An 18,707-nucleotide genomic window follows, 5' to 3' on the forward strand; every position below is an offset into this window, starting at 1 on the left:
TTACCAGTCTTTAGAAATATGAGACGTTCTTGTTGATTAAGAATGTGCTTTAACCTTGTGATGCGCTAAGATATTATAGAATGCTCGCTCTTAAGTTGCCATGCACTGCGTACGGCATCACGGGGTGTGCTAGAAATAATTTGTGGTCTCTCCAGTCAGTGTGGATGCAATCCAGTCCCAATAGTCGTTAATTGATATCTGTTGTATTGAGACTGCACGTTTGCTTTTTTGGTTCCTGTTGAGCTTAATGCATCTCTGGTTGTCAGTTTGTGGTTTCTGTTTTGTTGTGTTACTCACTCCCTTTGGGTTGCTGGTAGCAGGCGATTTTTTAACAAGTAGTTCTCTCCTTGGGTGCAGAACGTTCGGCGATTTCTCTGGTTCTATTGTTTTTAGTTCAATTAACTACTGCACGAATACGGACTTTTCGCTTAGAACGCCTGCCATGAACCCTGGAGATCTCCAGGTTACTACAGAGGACTGTGTTGGAATGATGGAAAAATGTTTCAAATTGGATCCTCATGAATCCTTCGATTGTATATATGTTAGAGAAGAGATCTGTGACAATAGGTGTATAATGTTGGCCCTATTCATATAGTTTCTGCCCCTCGATATGTAAAGTGGGTAAAATATAAGTTTAGATGATGTAGTGTAAGTGTCACCGTTCAGATTGTCTGCGCCCATCTGGGAGCCCCCCTCTTTTGTGATTGGGGTTGCTGGGGTGAGTGTGTGTGCATGGTTCCTGGTATGACTGGTCGATGGTTACTATTTGTTGTTACTTGTGAAAGGGCAGTATCCGCTGCAAGGTCAGGCCACTTGATAGATAAGTCCTGTAGGTAGTTCATGCCCTATGAGTCGCTGAAAGATTTTTTCAGGAGCAGGTAGTTGAGGAGTTGTCAGTTTTTTGCAATGTGTTCTTCTTTGTCGGTTAGCATTCTTTCGAAGGCTACGGAATATTTATTCCCGAATCTCTGGTTCCTTTGTAGTAGTCTTTCAAAAATTGTTATTTTTGAGGTAGCCAATTTTCTTGTATGTATGAGACTGCAGAGATTGTAGATGCGCTGTGCCACCTGACCTTCAGTTGCATTAATAATGTTATTCTGTGTTGGTATGCCACTGGGATGTCTCATGTTTGCTTGGTCATATTGTGATGGAAGAAGTATTGGTTGGTAAGCATTACCGTAAGCTTACTGACCAGTTTCCATAACATTTGTGTTTGTTCAGTTTCATTAACCCCTTCAGCGCGACGCGGATTTCCGCGCTGTGCTGAAGGTTCTGTGCGCGGGCGGGGCCATGACGGAGCGGTTCCGTCATGCGCACAGCGCAACCGACGCGCATGACGGAACCGCTCGGTCATGCGCATCGAAAGGGTTAATAGTGCCCTTTTGTTTACCTTTAGGGCAGTTTGCCAGCCAGTCAGTCATGTTGGATTCGTCCTCATTGTAAGCCAGGTCCAGAATTTTTGATTGGACCTCAGGGCGAAATGAGGTCGCCTTTAGCCACTCTTGGCGTTGTAACACAGCTGTTCAGCTGCACCGGCCATTTGACGGAAGCCTGTGGAAGCAATGCCCATGGCACAGTCTATGATTTCAGACAAGGTTTGCTTACCCTCCAGTAAGATTTTCTTTGCTTCGGGTCTTTTGTCTTCAGGAATAAGGTCAATGATGTCCCCTATATCAGACCACATCTGGCAGTCATAGCAGCTAAGAATGGCGAGGGAATTGATTGCCCACACCGTAATTGCGGACATGGTGGAAAATTCTTTCCCAATGGTATCTAGACGGCTCCCTTCCTTGTCCGGTGGAGTGGAAATAGGTGTATACGGGTTCTTTGACCTTCCCTGCTTTGCCTGAGAGATTACAGAGTCTGGCTTGTGGTGCCCTGTCAGACATGACGGAGAGTCCTTGGGTGCTCTGTAATTCTCATCTATGCATGGAAGGACAACTGGGACAGTGGCCTGGTTTTTCATTATCTTCACTCCCTCCTGCAAAATGTAGTCCACTATTGGTATGGAGCACACCGATTTTCTGGCCTGTTCCTTGAAATCGTGAAGGAAGCAGTCAGACTGTTTCACTGACATAGGAAGGTGAAATCTGACTGTGGCCCACTCCATGAGGTTATAGAAACCCCCAATATCCTCTGGAGGTGAATCGGTGTGACGAGGTGGAGGTGGAGATGGAGTAGGGATTACATAGCCGTTCCATTCGTCCAGAGGTGGATGAATAGCCACAATGACTCCTTCTTCCCTCTCCTCGACCGAGGAAGATGTATCATCTCTGGGTTGTGCCGCTATATGGGACTGAGGCATCATTCTAGGTGTAACTGTAGGAGGAACGCATGGTGGAGCCAGAGGAGTAGCTTGTGGTGGCGAGCCATCAGGTTGCTTTTTAGGGGGCTGTGGAAAACGCCTACGATAATCAGAAAGAATGGCCTGAAGATCCTGCACCAATGACGTAGGAAGATGTGAAGAGTTCTGCTTTGGTGGGGGGTCAGAATAGTAACCTCTTGGCTCATAGTACCTTGATGGCGGAGGATAATACTGCTGGAAGTACTGCCCCTCTTCATATTCCTCATCTTTCTCCTGATACTTCATGTTCAGCTCCGAAGGGCTATGAGCTGGGCCAAAAAGACCATCATCATCATCTTCAGAGTCCTCAATATCTAGTAAATGGTTTGGAGGCAGAGGTGAAACTTTGCTAGGCGAGGTGATCTCAGGGCGGATAGATGTACTTTAGATCTTGAAAATCATCGATGGAGGTATTGACGGGACCACCTCGATGGAATCATCAACAGGATCATCTTGGACGGGCCGTCATTAACGGGAACGTCGCTGGAACCATCATTGACGATAGAGATGATGACGGTGTTGTCGTTGATGGAGACATGGACGAGAACCTAGTGGATAGCTGGAGCTTCGTCGACAAGATAGAAGCACCGATGGCTGCAGTCGTTTTCGTCTTGCTGTCAACGGTCTCGACGATGAGATTGTGGTGCTGGTGGTCGTCGACAATCGTGGCGTAGACGGTGAGGTCATCGTCGATAGAGACCTTGAAGAGAATTTGTGCCTCATGGAATCAGAAGATGAGCTATGAGGGCGCTCTCTGTCCCAGGCAGAAGGTGAGGATGGGCCAGGTAGAGATGTCTCTGAGGAAAATTGATGTACCTTTGCCTTTTGTTTGGTGCAGTGAGGCTGGTGGGAAGTCTTGAGGGATTTTCTGGACCTCTCTGATAATCCTGTCAGAGATCTAGCCCTTTTTAAGACCCGGCAGAGGAGTAACTGTGCTCCTCAGAAGACGTCTTCTGGATCTTAGTCTTCTGAATTCATAATAGTAGCAGCTGTTCCTGGTCTCTCAGGGTTTTTAAGAGAAAGTGCAGCACATTTTGCACTCCCTCTCCTCATGCTTTGGACAGAGGTAGGAAATGCAGTTCTTATGTGGATCCTCCTCATGGACTCTCTTCTCTCCATAGGTCTTGCAGGGACTAAAAAGGCATTTCTTGTCTGACATATCAGCAATATATAGAAGAATAAGCTTTGAAATGAGAAAAACTGAGCAGAGCTCAGGAAGACTCCCTTCACACACGACATGCTGTGAAAATCTGTGGGACTCAGCCTCTCTTGGGAGTGTTTTAGAGGGTGCTAGCAGCTCATTCGTTATAGTTCAAGTTTGGTCCTTTTTTTAAAGGGACATAGCTAGGCTACTAAACTGATGGCATATGGCCATTCCAGCCTGATAGTTTTATATTACTGCTTGATTATGGCACCGTGGGACTCCCACTTCGACGACAGGGAATGATTCAAGCATGTGAATCTATGAAAGATACCCCAATATTGGATAATCTGAAATTATGGACAACAGGGATTTGCACAATGAAAATAAGATGCATGCCAATGAATTTTCGTGCAATAACTTAACAAATAAAAGCACTATTAGTTTCACTTGGGAAATTCTTTTCACTGTGGGAGGAGGACTCTGTAATTGGGTTTGGCCCTAATATATGGCCCTTATTTTTAGGTTCTCGAAGGTGGTGACCATATTGGAATGGGAACCAGCGAGGTTTTTTTCTGATGGTTCAGCTGCTTCACTGCCTTCCTGCTGTGAGAGCAGACCTGGCAGAAACATAGGGCTTGTGACTTAATCCTCTTACAGATATTAATGTTGGTGGAGGTGGATATGAGGCCTAGACCAATGAGGCCTCGTTAGAAAGGTTGGCAGGAGGACGTAAGGAAGCTCCTACCATCCAGGCAAGTACACTGCCAAGTAGCTATGTCCTCTCATGTGGGACAGACAGATGAAATGGGTTTCCTTCCTTTCTGGGTGAGGATGCTGGAGTGAGGCGCCTTGATCAGAAACAGCATCAGCATGAAGTTGGCAAGGTCTCACTTAACATCCATTGCCTTCCGGGTAAGCATTCCTCAAACAGACATTATTTATTAAAAGAAAGCAACCTTTATTAAATGATTAAATAATCTTAAATACTTTACTAAACATTTTATCTTTTTCCTTCGATATTTTAAGACTATTTTTTGCATTCTTTCTTTTACTGTGCACTGTGAAACAATCTAAGAATGCCTATTAGGGAAGAAGTTAAAGAGTATCCACTTCTTAAACTAAGGGTAAAAAGATGGGGTAATTGAATCCGTTTTAGTATATTAAACACGCAAATAAAAGATCCAATACTGGAGAACTGTGGCTTTAAATTTACTTATAGGTAATCCTCCAACCCTAGCTCATTTTAACGTAGCATGCAAGACGTAAAAATTCTATAAAGGATTTGACATGGCGAAGAAACATTAGAAGGGATGAGTTTGTCACAGTATGGCTGGAACCCAAGTTAGGTCACACAATGAAGGGCCACAGAAAGGTTTGTTCTGATATCTGTAACAAACACATACAATCAATATACAGTTTTTTTTTTTTTTTTGATTTACTAATGTATTTGGAGATCCTTTTCATAAAATATTTCTACAGGTCTGCCAAAACTGTTTTGATTAGGGGGGTACCTGCTTGACAAACACTTGAATACAACATTTTAATAGGAGTGTCGGGAATTAGTACAGATGTAGTGTTTGTATGAACCCAAATAATGATCCACAGACCAACCAGAAGGTTCTGAACACAGAAGGCCTGGGTGAGCCAAGAGGACCATTAGAGCCCTGGAACAGATTGAAATAAACCCTAAACTCCCCACTGGGAACTCAGAGCACTGTGAAGCTTTTTTGTCCCTACATGGCTCCACACATTGCCCACCTTATACAACAACAATGTGCTGCATAGGCCACTGAGCCTCTCACTGGAATTAACGGTTCAGGGTTCCCATAAGTTCTAGTAATCAACATTTTCTAGTGTCATCCTGTTCACTGTTGAGGTGTCTGGATGAATCAACATCAAGGTCTTGCTGCCAAGCCTTGTACTGGGGTGTACTGTGGGCGGAGAGAGAGGGCTAGGGGAGTTTGGGTGTGTAGGTCAAAGTCAACTACCTAAAAGTCAGTCATCCAATCAAAATTACTTAATTCCTTATTTGTCGAGCCATCTGTTCCCCTCATTCTGAAAGAGAGGACAAAGTGGATTATTCCATAACAATGATACTGCATAACAAGATCACTCATTTGAGATTCTGATTAACCCCTCAGCTCATGGCACAACCGCCTTGCAGGCAGAAGGCTTTCTATCCCAGTCTAATGCTACTGAATTTATCTGTTTTAAGGAACTATTGCATTCCATCAGCTCATGTCCTAAAGCCCAGAAAGCGTCAACCCTCCTCTGATGCCTGAACATTGAAAGCTAATTAGTCAGAACAAAGAACATTAACCACTCACAAAAGGAGACAACACAGAGGAAACAACGAGGAATTGTAATAATCAAAAAGGGGATGTTATTCCGTATTCAATCACTTAATTTTTTTCTTTGTGAAAGCACATAGCCACATTAAATTTGCTTTATACAACCATCTACAAACTAGGAAACAGTACCACGTTGTGCAACGCTCACCTACTTACCAAGAAGGGCACTCGACAATTATGAAATTAAAAAGATTATTTGTTTTTATCTACTGAGACAGAAGGGAGAGTGCTATAAGCGCAGTCACATATACATCATCAGCAAGCAAGAAGGAGACCATCTCTTCAACCTTGGTGACCTAAAAAGGTAAAAAGAGGAGGGGAATGCAGATAAAGGGAGGGAGATTGTAGAATAGTTCAAGAGAACAAGATTAAATGCATGGCAAGGAGGAAGGCGAGATGTGAATGGAGACAGCCAAGGGACCAGAGAAGGGAGAGGATGCAACAATGGAGGGAACCAAGAAGAAATTCGATATGCGGAAGGGAAGGGACCATGAGGGTGGGAGAGAGGAAGGATCAGATATACTGGTAAAATTGAGCAACTGATGCAGGGAAAATGGGGTTAAAATTATTAACAAGGGACGAGGAGAGGACAGAATTTGTGTAATGGTCCTGAGTGTGGAGTGTCAAAAGGAGGGGAGCGATGAGAAGAAAACAAGACTTGACCTGTGGAAAAGCAGGAGAATGAAGGGCGAGAAAAAAAAAGGTAAATGAGTTAGAGATGAGGTGTAGTCACCCAAAACAAAAGGAGAAATAGGGAAGGAGGAGGACATGAAAATAAGAATGCACCCAATGGTATGAGTAACAACTATCACTAGAGTAAGAGTGAGTGAGCAAGACAGAGGAGAGGGAAAGAAATAGGGATGGAGAGAGTGAAAAATATAGAAGGGGAGAAAGGGGAACATAAAGACAGAAAGGATGGCAGTAGAAGAACAAGAGAGTCAAAGGCAGAGAACTGAAGGGTCAAATATAGAAATAGATGGTAGGACATAGGCAGGGGATGGGAAAGACCGCAACATACCAGGATGTGGGACAAACAATTTGGAAAAGTGGGGCAGGGCTAGACGTGGGGAAGAGATATTGTCAGAGAGGGATGCACAGGGATAGATATGGAAAGGTGAAGAGACTAACAAATATAAATCATTAGCAATAAAACAAATACGTGAAAAGAGTGGCACTTACGACTGGGGATGTGTTCGATCGGCAGGAGAAAGCACAGTAATAGACAGAAGAGATGAAGTGACAGAGGAAAACGGCAGATCTTAATAGGTGATAGATCTAAACACGGAACATAGGCTACATATAGGTGAGGTAAGGAGAGCTACAAGCAGAACAATGGCAATCAAGGGACAGACCGATGAAGAGTAGGCTAGATAGGAAAAAATAGGTGATAAGTAGGAGCAGGAAGAGTAAGAGTTGGAAACTTAGACAGCAGACCAGGAGAGCTATAGAGAAGAGAAGATTTAACAGCAACATGATAAAAGCAAGGTACAAGAAAATGGAGATAAGAGAGCTCCAAACAGAGGAAGAGACAGGCAGCTTTAAAAAGTAAAAGGGAGGAGTAAGTCTAGACTGAGGGAAAGAAGAATGGTAACCTTTAGGCAGGGTAAGATGACTGGCAGGAATAGGAAGAAAAACAGAATGGACAGACATGAATAGAGGAACAGATATGAATAAGGGAAGAGAGATAGGGACAAAAATACACAGAGAACTAAAGCTGGAGACAAGTTTTGTAAGGGCATAAGCGGGTGGTACATGTATACAGTGGGAAACAGAGGAAGGAAGGGCACACTTCTAGACTGGGGAAGAAAGAGAGGGATATATTGAGACTGGAAGAAAGGGCGAGACTTATCTAGATTGGGAAGGAAAGGGGTGTACAGATCTACATAGGAAAGGGACAAAGACAAGGGACAAGACGACATGCCTAGATGAGGAAAGAGAGGGATAGACCACGAAAAATGTGTACAAGTCGAGAAAAGTGAGAGCAAGTTAGGTCTAGACAAGGCAATAAAGGGGGAAACTGCTGGGGAATAAAGACGACATGCTGATACTGGGAAAGAAAATTATTGGATGGAAAATGCGGAAGAGAGAAACGGGTATGGACCAAGAGACATATAGGGCTAGACAGAAGAACAGAAGAAGACAAAAGCTCAGACTGGGGAACTAAGCATGGAACAGTCCTGTTTTGGAAAAGAAAAGGACAGATTTCCACTTAGGAAGAGAGATGTCTAGACTGGCGAAAAAACAGTGGCTAGTCTAGTATGGGAAAGGAAGGAACAAAAAGGTCTAGATGATAAAGAGAGGGACACTTCTAGACCTAGAAGCATAGAAGTGTTGCTACTGTGAAACGGAGGACAGCCTGGGAAAGAGCCAGAGAAACAGGCTAAAAATGTGGAAAAGAAGGAGACAAAGATACAGACTGTGAACAAAAGGAAGGGATAAGTCTAGAGAGGGGAATAGAGGAAAGGACAGGTCTATACTGTGGAAAAGAGCATGACATACATAGACAAGTGATCGAAGCCACAGGGCTACAAAGGGAAGGGGAGGCAGAGGTCTAGACAAGGGAAGAGAGGTGTGGGACAGGTTTAAACTGAAGAAGAGAGAAGGACAGGTCTAAACTGGGCAGGAGAAATCTTGATTGGGGAAGAAATGGACAACCGAAGACAGGGAAAGAAAGACTAGTCGACACTGAAACAGAGAGAGAGGGAGAGATAGAAGAGGGCAGGGATAAACTGGAGAAAAAAGGAAACATTTTGATTCAGATGAGGGGCAGTTGTAGATTGGGAACCAAAGTCAAAGCTCTTGGTGGAGGAAGAATAAAAAGGACAGGTGCAGACTGGGAAGGAAGGGAACAAATACTGTACAGCGAAGATAGGGACAGGTGTCGATTGTGAAAGAAAGGGAGGGGCACGTTTAGCTTGATAACGAGAAGGTTAGTGAAAAATGGATAGCTGTAGACAGGGGAAGAGAGGTACGAGCAGGTCTAGAATAGAGAAGGCAGGAACATGTATAGCTCTGGAAAAAAGGGAGCATTCTAGACTATGAAACAAAGAGTAACAGCTCTTTATATTTAGGAAGAAAGGCAGATTAGTATACAGAGAACAGAGGGAGGGACATATCTAGACTGGGGACGGGAGGGACAGATCGAGACTGAGGGAGAGAGAACATTTATACCGAGGAAGGGTCACTTTGAGAAAGGGAAGGAGAGGGACTGATCTAAACTGCTGAATTGAGCAGCATTTTTAGGAACTGAAAGAGAGCACACACAGAAGCAGGAACTCGAAGATATGGCTAAATAGATGTAGTGTATAAGATGTAGAACGAAAGGTACTGGGAATGTATACCCAAATCTGGGAAGCAAAAAGTTAGACATTGAGAGGTGATGTAGGCAAACCGGAAACAAGTTAAAAGAATCAATGACACTGGAAATGTACGATAGGGAGAACTTCAAGAAAGCAAAAAGAGGGAGTGAATTAGGATAAAAGGAGATAAACCAACAAAAGAAAAAAGGAGTGCGGGGTGAATGACAAATGCAGCTACGGAGAAAGGAAGAAAAATAGACAATCAAAAAAGGGAGCTGGATGATGATGCAAGAATCTGGTACATTAAGTGAACAGCCAACAACATGGGAGAAGGGAAAATTAATGAAAGAAAGATCGGAGAGTTGGCAAGAGAAACCGAGGAGACAAACAAATGGAGAGGAAAAGATCATGAGATGGGGCACAGAAAACGTAGCAAGCAAAAACTTGTTTTACTCGGACTTATCAGAGGGTCTTACTTACGTTTTGCCCATGGCAGAAAACCTTAATAAACAGACATATATATATATATATATATATATATATATATATATATATATATATATATATATATATAATGGGTGCATGGAAAAGAAGAGAAAGTCCCTGCAGAAGGAGACATCACATTGCAGAGTCACCTGGGACAATTACAGCTCGAGGCATTAAGTCAGAACAGTGGATTATCCAAACAGTGGAGATGGGGTGAGTGTGCCAGAGAGGAATGTGGCAGAGGAGGGACGGCAGGACACCTCCTCTAACCTCCGCTAAACACTGCTACCCCACTCGTACACACTACAACACTATTTCCTACACAGGAAAGACTGGTAGAGGCAGGCATGCATCCCCAGTCTGGGCGTCTCTGGACATCCCCCCCAATTAACAACACTTTCCAGAACGTGCTCACTTAATTATATCTTACCCAATTGCATCTCCCAATTCCCACCCTTGATTTACCAAGATCACCTCCTCTCTCAATGCCTGGGTGAGTGCAGACATGCAAGTAGTGGAGGAGGCTTTAAGTGATTGCTACAGTAACTAATACATATTATCTTGACACCCAACCATCAAAGCCGGATTACAAAAAGTTTTCATTTTATCCCCAGTCCTACTTTACTCCTAATTGGCATTTCCTTCTGAAAAGGGCTCTTATGGAGATCAGTCAAGAGACAGCATGGCCACTTCACCTTTCTTCCTTCGAAGGAAGTCCTCAAGGTCCCAAGAGTAGGAGACTTATTAGCGCACATACACAAGCGAGAAAAAGCACAGACAGCAATATACAAGGGCATACATGTGGTCTACCGTACCTCTCGACTGGCACCCTTCCATCTAGTGGGACGGCAGTGGGAATGCAGTGAAAGGGGTGCGTCAATGGTTCTCCTCAGGGCAGAGGTCTCTAGAGATCAGAAATGTCTTCAATCTCTAAAACAGAATAATGGTGGTATGGGCAGATCCTGTCGAGAGGTACGGGTCAAAGGTAATAGGGGAAAAGTTTTAAGATTGTACTTGCGCTGTGGATTCAGTGACTAGGTCGAAATAGTTGATGACCCCGGCCTGTGTGTGCGATTGTTTCAAGAATGTCCTTCACAGAAAACTTTAATACAATAACTGCTTCAAGCGAGGCAGGAGTACATAAATTTCACAAACCCTAAGAGAGAACATTGCTCAACAATGGTAACATACAAACTTAGAATGGCATGGAACGTATGAGAGGCAAGGAAAAGACAGACCTGAAAACAAGGCTATGTAGGTTTTTGAATGTTACGTTTCTTATATCTACAGCAACAACCAATTGCAAGGGACTAAAGACAACCCCCTGAGAAGAGTGGCCCACCTTCCAAGGCCGAAAAGGTTCCTATTCTGATTTACACTGCAAAGGTGCTGGATGACATCTGCCTAAGACCACGAAAGTGGACGTATTTCCCGCATTCACATCCCTAAGTAATAGGAAACATTCTCTTTTCCAGAACGACTAATGTATCCACTCAATGGAGGGAAATGAAACTGCTATTAGCACCAACAAGTAGATTAATGCTAGGTGATCTCTCTCAAGATATACTAACTAAACGTTCTCATGAGCCCCAAAGCCCCCAAAGTGGTTGAATCTTCTAGCCCTCCCTACAGAGTTTATACCACTTCTGTGCCAGCCTGCTAGGCGAGTAAAATCTCTCCCAGTCACCTATCTTACATACAAATTTGCAATAATTTCCCCCAGAGCAGACATGTCTGTGGCACCCACTTCTAAGGCTAGTAAATATGCTGAAGCATTCGACAAAGATTTTTAGCGACAGTTGTGGTCGCATTGGAAACAATTGCTATGCTACACAGTCAAATCAAATTAAAAAAATCTATCCTTAGCAGAAGGCAAATTTGTGCTCATCATTGTTATCCATTGCCAGGCAGATCAAAGAGGGCAGATCAGTGCAAGATATTTAGAAAAACCATGGACTATGCAAATGAGCTCCATTCAGATGCACCTCGTTTAAATTTAACCCTTCATGAAATGAAAATAAAATGCATAAAGCGCGACAATTACCCTGGGGTATCTAGGCGCTAAGCAAATGACTATCCGAAAACTCAGCATGAATCTGAGCCCTGATTGACGTACTTTTTATACCACTTTCTAGTCCTGCAAATGCATGCAAGGTCAAAGAAACTGATATAACTTTGATACGGCTGCAGAAACATATTACCATTTACATACAGGTGACTATCTCCCCTAGTGATGTGCAATATTGCCCATCAAGGTAGATGAATCTTCTCTGACATGTCACATGGATGCATTTGATTACTGCTACCTAAAAGTGAAAGAATTGACCATTTCGGCATTGCGGCTAACTATTTTGCTCTCAAAAGGTACAAACTTTAAACTGGAACAGAACGACCTAGACACGAGGACAGTGCCCATTTTGGCAACAATTGGCTGGAGAAGTAATTCAAGACAGATGCATCAGAACTCCTTTGTGGGAGAGACACATCATGACAGCAATGTGTACAGTACGCCTCCGAAGAATGAACAAAGAGAGCCTTTTCACTGTGTGAAGACTGTCCGGTTAATAAGAAGTCAAGGAAGACAACTCTCAAGCAGTCCCTGTTTAATAGTCTCCACCATTACAGACACAGATTCACTGGGAAATCTTATACAACACGGTGGCATCCCATACTGCTGATAAAGATTGGCACAGTTTGTGGACATTAATCTTTAATTTGAAGAACAGCCAACTGCTTCCACAAACATGCTGGCATGAGGTTAATTCTTATGTGCCTTGGGACCATCGCTGAAGGGTCTATATTGAAATCTTACGAAGACATTGGTTAAGAAAATTGAATCATATAGAAGCGCCCCACTATGGAAAGGCACCTTCATCTAGGACGATAAGACTATGAAAATTGGTGTCAGTAGACAGAGTTCACATAAACATGACTTGGTCCGAAGTCCACCTGGAGGCTTAACTCAAATGGTTGCTACACCGCACAGACATCTGTTGGCAGTTGATTCCTCCTTCAGAGTTTGATCAGAACATGGTTGGATTTTGGGGTGGATGCCAGCGCCTCCACCTCCCCAAGGTTGTAGATGGCAGTGATGTCAGATCGGCAGTGGCTGGTTACCTTGAGATACACGGTTCTAGGAAAGGTTAAATGATCCATCGAAAAAGGCACTACTTTATACTGATGAGTCAGCATGCCTGCTGACTTCAAATGGACAGACAAGCTTAAGACTATTGTGTGAAAATGTGGGAGCCATTCTTCTAATTGGGCCAAGGCTGAACACAGTGGGTGGTAACATCATGCATTTATGCAGCCCATTGCACCTTGATACTGGAGGAAGTCCAGATCAAAGTGTCATGTGATTGGTTACTATGGATTAAAAAAAAATGTAGGGTCACCACTGCATCCTAGGTTGCAGACATGGCTGAGAACTGCGCTTTGTAACAGGACAGTAGGGGAAGGACTTGAACCTTGAGACAGGCTTGGAAATTAGTAGCTCCTGATTGGACTTAAATGTAAGATAGGACGGTACATGAACCTAGACTACCCAGTGACAGGATGGGCTGTCATTCTGCGCTAGTTTCATTTATTAGACCTTTTTTAGGCCTTGGACACCTTAGCTGCACCAGGAAATCAATCCATTTAAAAATCAACACACACTCTCATTCTTCGTCTTTACCCTCATTATATGCTCCAGGATTACCAAAGGTCAGTACTGATCTGTTGCTAGCCTCATTGGGGTGGTACAATGGATCTGATCATTCCTTGGAGCATTAGGGATTCTGTGAATCCCTCACCCCAGCATTACAAGAGCTATATCTTAAAGCAGAGTACACATCTGTGATCTGCTCTGACCATGAGGTAACACAAGGCTGTAATCCCTTTCCAAAAGTAGTGTAGAAAACGCATATAATTTCAAAGGTGCCACATGTATGTAATCCTGGCTGCAGGAGTGGCACCTTTGAGTGGCAGGATAAAATCATTCACAGGCTCATGTCAGTTTGTGAACTCTCCTTCACAAAGCTGTTTTGGTTTGTGATCTAACCTAAACGTGTGGTTGTATGCTAGTAATCTCTGCCACCACAGACAAAATCTAGCAGATCAACTCCCACCCTTTCAGTAGACTGGGTTTACGATCAAGTTCAAGGGGTGTTAAATGGCAGTCATCTGCTTTCTACCACAAGGTGGTTAAATTCGGATCACTGTGAAAAACCTCATCACAATTGTGCTTATTCCCACTTCTGCGCATCTTTACTGCACATAGAATGACCACAAGCCACAAAAAGGCAAACAAGTGGGAAAGGATCAGAAAATATTTCAGCACAAGCATGATTTGCCTTTCTTGTGGGAGATGCACTTGTTGGGTGACACAGCTTCAAAAGCACCTAATTTCATCATAAACAAAATGGCCAGAAAGTGTAGGGGCAGCACAAGAAAGCTTAAACTCATTTTTGTTTCCCTTACAGGAAAACGGATGTTCATGTCAGAGCCTGACTAAAACATTGTGTCCTTGTCAACTGAAGTCTATTAACCCCCATGTCTAGAAAACCTATACTTCAGGAGCGCAGTTTTTCTCCAGTAGTTTTGCAGGTTCATTCACTTCTCTGTGAGTGATAACTCTTACCTGGTCAGTTGTTCTCTGAAGAGTGAGTTTACAGGAAAGAAGTATCCACAGTACCCAAGTTCAGAAAAGCGTAGATGGCAGTCAAGCTTAGCATGCAGTTCCAGTCCCTGGTGGTCAAGCAACTCAAGAGGTTGCTCATAATGTAGGTAGCAGGGACAGTACGAAGACCAGGTGGTATAATTCATTTTGTGCATATGCATTGAGTAGATTCCATAGTAATCTCTTGTGCACAATGATGAAAGGAGGTTGATGAGGATGTGGACCACTGTCCATTAGGGAGCCTAAAGCAGCTGAGGGCTCTCTCTACCCTAAACGTAAGCAGTGAGGAGTCAGAAAGTCACACATGAGGTAATTAAATATTCTAAAAATCAAATGACTACAAGATGGCTACTGATGTAAAACTGTTAAGGACAGCAGAAGTAGAACAACTGAAGGGAGGAGTGTCTGATGGGTGCTCATATCACAATGCTCTCTGCAGCGATCTTTTAGAACCGATGTGAGAAGGCATCTCTCATGAGGACAACTTGACTTATAACCAGAACGCAATGAACCTGCTTGCAAGAGGCCTCCCTCCCAGTGTCAATGACCTAATAACTAGGGCGCACCCATTCACTTGCACAGGGCACCTTTTCAGAGTACCAAAAGTCACCATTCAAACCAGTTATTCACTTGCAAACAATAGATGCCATCCTACACCATACAATATAACTCGCAGACCTATAATCAATGCCAGATGACATTCTTACACCAAAAGAGTCAACGTTCACAATCTATAATCAGTATGGGATGACATCTAGTAACGCATATGAAACACCACTACCAAAGTCTAGTACGTTAAAACCAACAAGGGTTGTCACAGAGCACGGAGGATAACCCTCACAGCTCAAATTAATGTATAAGCAGTGTAAAGTAATGGAGCACAAGCATGCATTAGGACACTGCTCACCCGTTCGTTGCCACATCAGTCAGCAAGCCCTATTTTAGGTCCTGCCAGTGGCACTAGGCAGCTGAATGCTACCGTCAGGCCATGCTGCTGATGGAAACAGAAATAGGAGAATCCACAAAAAGGAGTTAATAAGGCGGTCTCCCACAGTGGAATGCCTTCCTGGTGCAGGCTGACACCCCTGCCAATAATCACCCCATGTCAGATTTGCCTTTGTGTTTTTATTCCTCGGGCAGAAAGAAATCCTATACTTCAGTCTCTTCTGTCAGCTTAAATCACACTAGGGACATCGAGGGTTGTGAGGCATCCCCAAGTGCCCCTATTACTAGACAAGTTGCAATGGGAAAACAACACAGTGGAGGGGGAAGGGGTGGCTCCCAGCACCACCCCAGTGGTTGACCGTTTGGCACTGCAAATTGAGACTGCTTTTCCTCATTCTTAGTGGTCAATCATGTCAATTCTGACACAAAATGGCAATTCACACATCATTGTTACAGAGGACTGGTGGTGGGAAAGCATTGCCCTTCTCCATTTTTTTTATGATGAAAGAGGACATACATGGAGTACACATCCATATGGAACAACTGTACCCTTCAACCACCATCAGTACTGGGTAAATGATGCAAACAGAGACAAAAAAAATGAAGACTCAACAAAAACATGTGAAAAGAACTTTGGCTTTACAAAAAGAACAAACATAAAAGAGGGAGCTGTCTGCCCACCCCCTGGAGAAGACGTTCTGCTCCTCCTCACCAGGAGGGAGAGGAAAGGCCCATGTGATGAGATACATGCTACTGTCCCCCTATGATCACTCCCACTTACCAGAGACAGTTTGCGCTCCAGGAGGGAAAAGCTCAGTACTATCTTTCACATGAAGCCTTTGTGCGATTCAGTACAGAAAAGAAGAAAAACACAAATATACATGAACAGCGATCATTCTTAAGAAACCCAGAAGGAGAAGCCACTTCTGGGGAAGATGCGTCTCTGTGGCAGACGTTCCTGCATAAAGTGCGCTCTCCCAGCATAAGGGCTTCCGGAGCCCTGGCTCAGGGTCCCAACCACACAAAACTTTATCAACAACAAAAAAGTAGTAGAAACGAGTCCGGTTTTTAATCCAACGGAGCTGGGAGTGGAGCAGGTCCCTCTCGCCACTCTGCCCCCACGGGGCATTCTCCCTGTCCCTCAGGAGCAATCGCAGATCGCTGACTTCCAGTCGCTTGCTTTGTTTTGTTTCATTGGTTTTTGTTTCTTTCCAAGTGTTTTTTTTTTTTTTAACGGTTCTCTGATTGACAAAAAAATGTTAAGCACGTTTTTAAAAATAGGAAACAAAACAACCCAACAAAATCCTAAAAATCGGGTGTTGACAACGACACAGTGAGCACTGTTTGGAGTCCATAGGATCCGGAGTGGAAGCTCAGCCGAGTTAGGCTTGTGACTTATCTCCTTACTGTCGGCTCGGATGGTGCGTTAAATCGGTGAGGGTGTGGAGGTGTACGGAGGGCCATTTGCGATGCGTAGGGCCCAGAACAGGACTGCACCTCAGGTGCATGCCTCATCATCCGTGTCGTCGATTAGCACCTTGGTGTCTCGCGCCTTACCCCTGGCAGAGAGAAGGAAAAATAGGAGAAGTCAGATATAAATACGAGTGTTAATGAACAACACCCATAGGGTGCTGGAAGGGTGGATGACGGAAGCACACTAAATAGGTCTGCAAAGTCTGCAAAAGTGAGGCAGTCCAATTCAGGATAATAAACTGAATGGAACTGAAACATTGCTCTCTTTCAAATATCTACCCTATTGGATCTGGCACTGCTTCACGAAAAGGCATGTACAGAACAACTATTAGATGGTGACCCAAACACTGAATGTAAGGTAAGAGCCTCTCTTTAGAGCTACAATGATGAAATCTTTAATAATTGGCACGGGGCTTGAAGGCCTAGATCTGCAGTTTCGTGCCATATTCATTTTGAGATTGTCTCACCATTGGCCCCATGATCAAGATATTAGATCCTGGCTTGATCTACACTGGTATGCTTTTTAATGCTTGGAAGGATAATCCCTCTAAGATCCATGTTGAACTGTCTTGAAAAATTACTCCTCTCTAATAATTGTTCTACTCTTAGTTGAAAAGGGCTCTCTTCTGTTAAACAATGCCATGCATACTCCCACTTTGTTGTATGATACATATGCAACATTTTCTTTCGTTAATAGAGAACAAACCCCGCCCCCCCGCACCCCGCTTTTTCCGGGCAAAAAGCTTTTACACTGTAGAAAATTCAAATGCAGGACAATTTCATAGGAGGGAAAAGGTTTCTTACCTGTAAAAGTATTAGTTTTGCAGCTTAAGGCTATGCTAAATTCAGATGCTGTTCCTTAATTCCCCATCTTATGTTGAGTTTAGAAAAGCCCAGAAGTAAATGATTTTTGGCCTTTCACCAAAGGGGGAGTACATTTGACTTGGGATGAAGTGAACTTGAAGCACACAATGCAAGCACCATCTTTAGTTTCTATTTTAGGCCATAGTCCTTGAAAGCATTGTCCTGATAGGGTCCTTAGCGGAAAGACATAGCAGTATCATAAGTCACGCAGTGTTTACAAGTAGATGATGCTTGCTACCGCCAATGTTGAACCTCCGATACCCCCATTTAAAAAGCCTCTCCTGAATAAGTGGTACAGCACCTAGTGAAGAAGTCTCTGCTCCACAAAAACACAGAATTGCTCCCAAATTAAGAATTTCCGCTCACAAAAAGGTATGGGTTAGAAGTAGGATTCAGCACCATATACAAAACGACATTCAAATCCCAATCAGGAAGCAGGCACCTCACAGACAAAAACAGATTGTAGTGTGATCATAGTGTCTCTTTAAATAAGCATAAGACAATGAGAGGCACTTGTCTGAAGATATTCTGCAAGCCACTTCAAATTAATCATAGCTCTTGTGAAAATCTACCTTGATATCTGATTTCAACAGGAAAGAAGGAAGACAACAATAATGGAAGGTAGGAACGAGGTGGGGGTGGCCTCGATATCAAGAAATAAGGAGCAAACCTCTAGGCCCTTATTTAAGTATTGTGCTTGGATTGCCACTTTCCTGGCAGTCATCAACAATTAATTCTACATCTGTTTGGGGCAGGTGGACATACTTGTAAGATGGTTTATTGGGAACCTGACTTCTGAGCATGGAGACTTAATTGAGGTGTTAAGTATTCTCCCATAATTCAGGGACAGGAAGCTGGGTCCCTGAGGAAGGGAAAGAATCATGCTCTTGGCCTGGGTAAGAGGTCAGAAAACCCGACCACTTGTGTACAGGATGAGGATACAAGTATAAGATGGTGTTTCCTGCTGGGGTTGGATTTCCAATTACACCTTCTAAATAATTGTGAGCAAAGAAAAGCTTGTAATTCCAATATGGAACTTTTCAATTGCATGACATACAGAGGTGACTTAAGGATGATCTCTCTGATGGACTGAAAGATACAGCCAAGCCCTTGTGGGATCCAATATAGCCCAAACATGCTG

General features: G+C 43.5%; 1 protein-coding gene across 1 annotated transcript in view; it reads right to left on the bottom strand.

Annotated features, from left to right (window-relative positions):
- Window positions 1–15,851: 15,851 nt before the first annotated feature.
- XPR1 (xenotropic and polytropic retrovirus receptor 1) overlaps window positions 15,852–18,707 on the bottom strand; it is a 587,601-nt gene continuing 584,745 nt past the window's right edge. Inside the window, exon 15 of the mRNA XM_085601765.1 lies at window positions 15,852–16,788. Coding sequence (XP_085457891.1) covers window positions 16,728–16,788 — 61 coding nt within the window. The 3' untranslated portion in view covers window positions 15,852–16,727. The remainder of the gene's footprint in view (window positions 16,789–18,707) is intronic.

Source organism: Triturus cristatus, chromosome 4_2 (assembly GCF_964204655.1).
Source record: "Triturus cristatus chromosome 4_2, aTriCri1.1, whole genome shotgun sequence".
Lineage (NCBI taxonomy): Eukaryota > Metazoa > Chordata > Amphibia > Caudata > Salamandridae > Triturus > Triturus cristatus.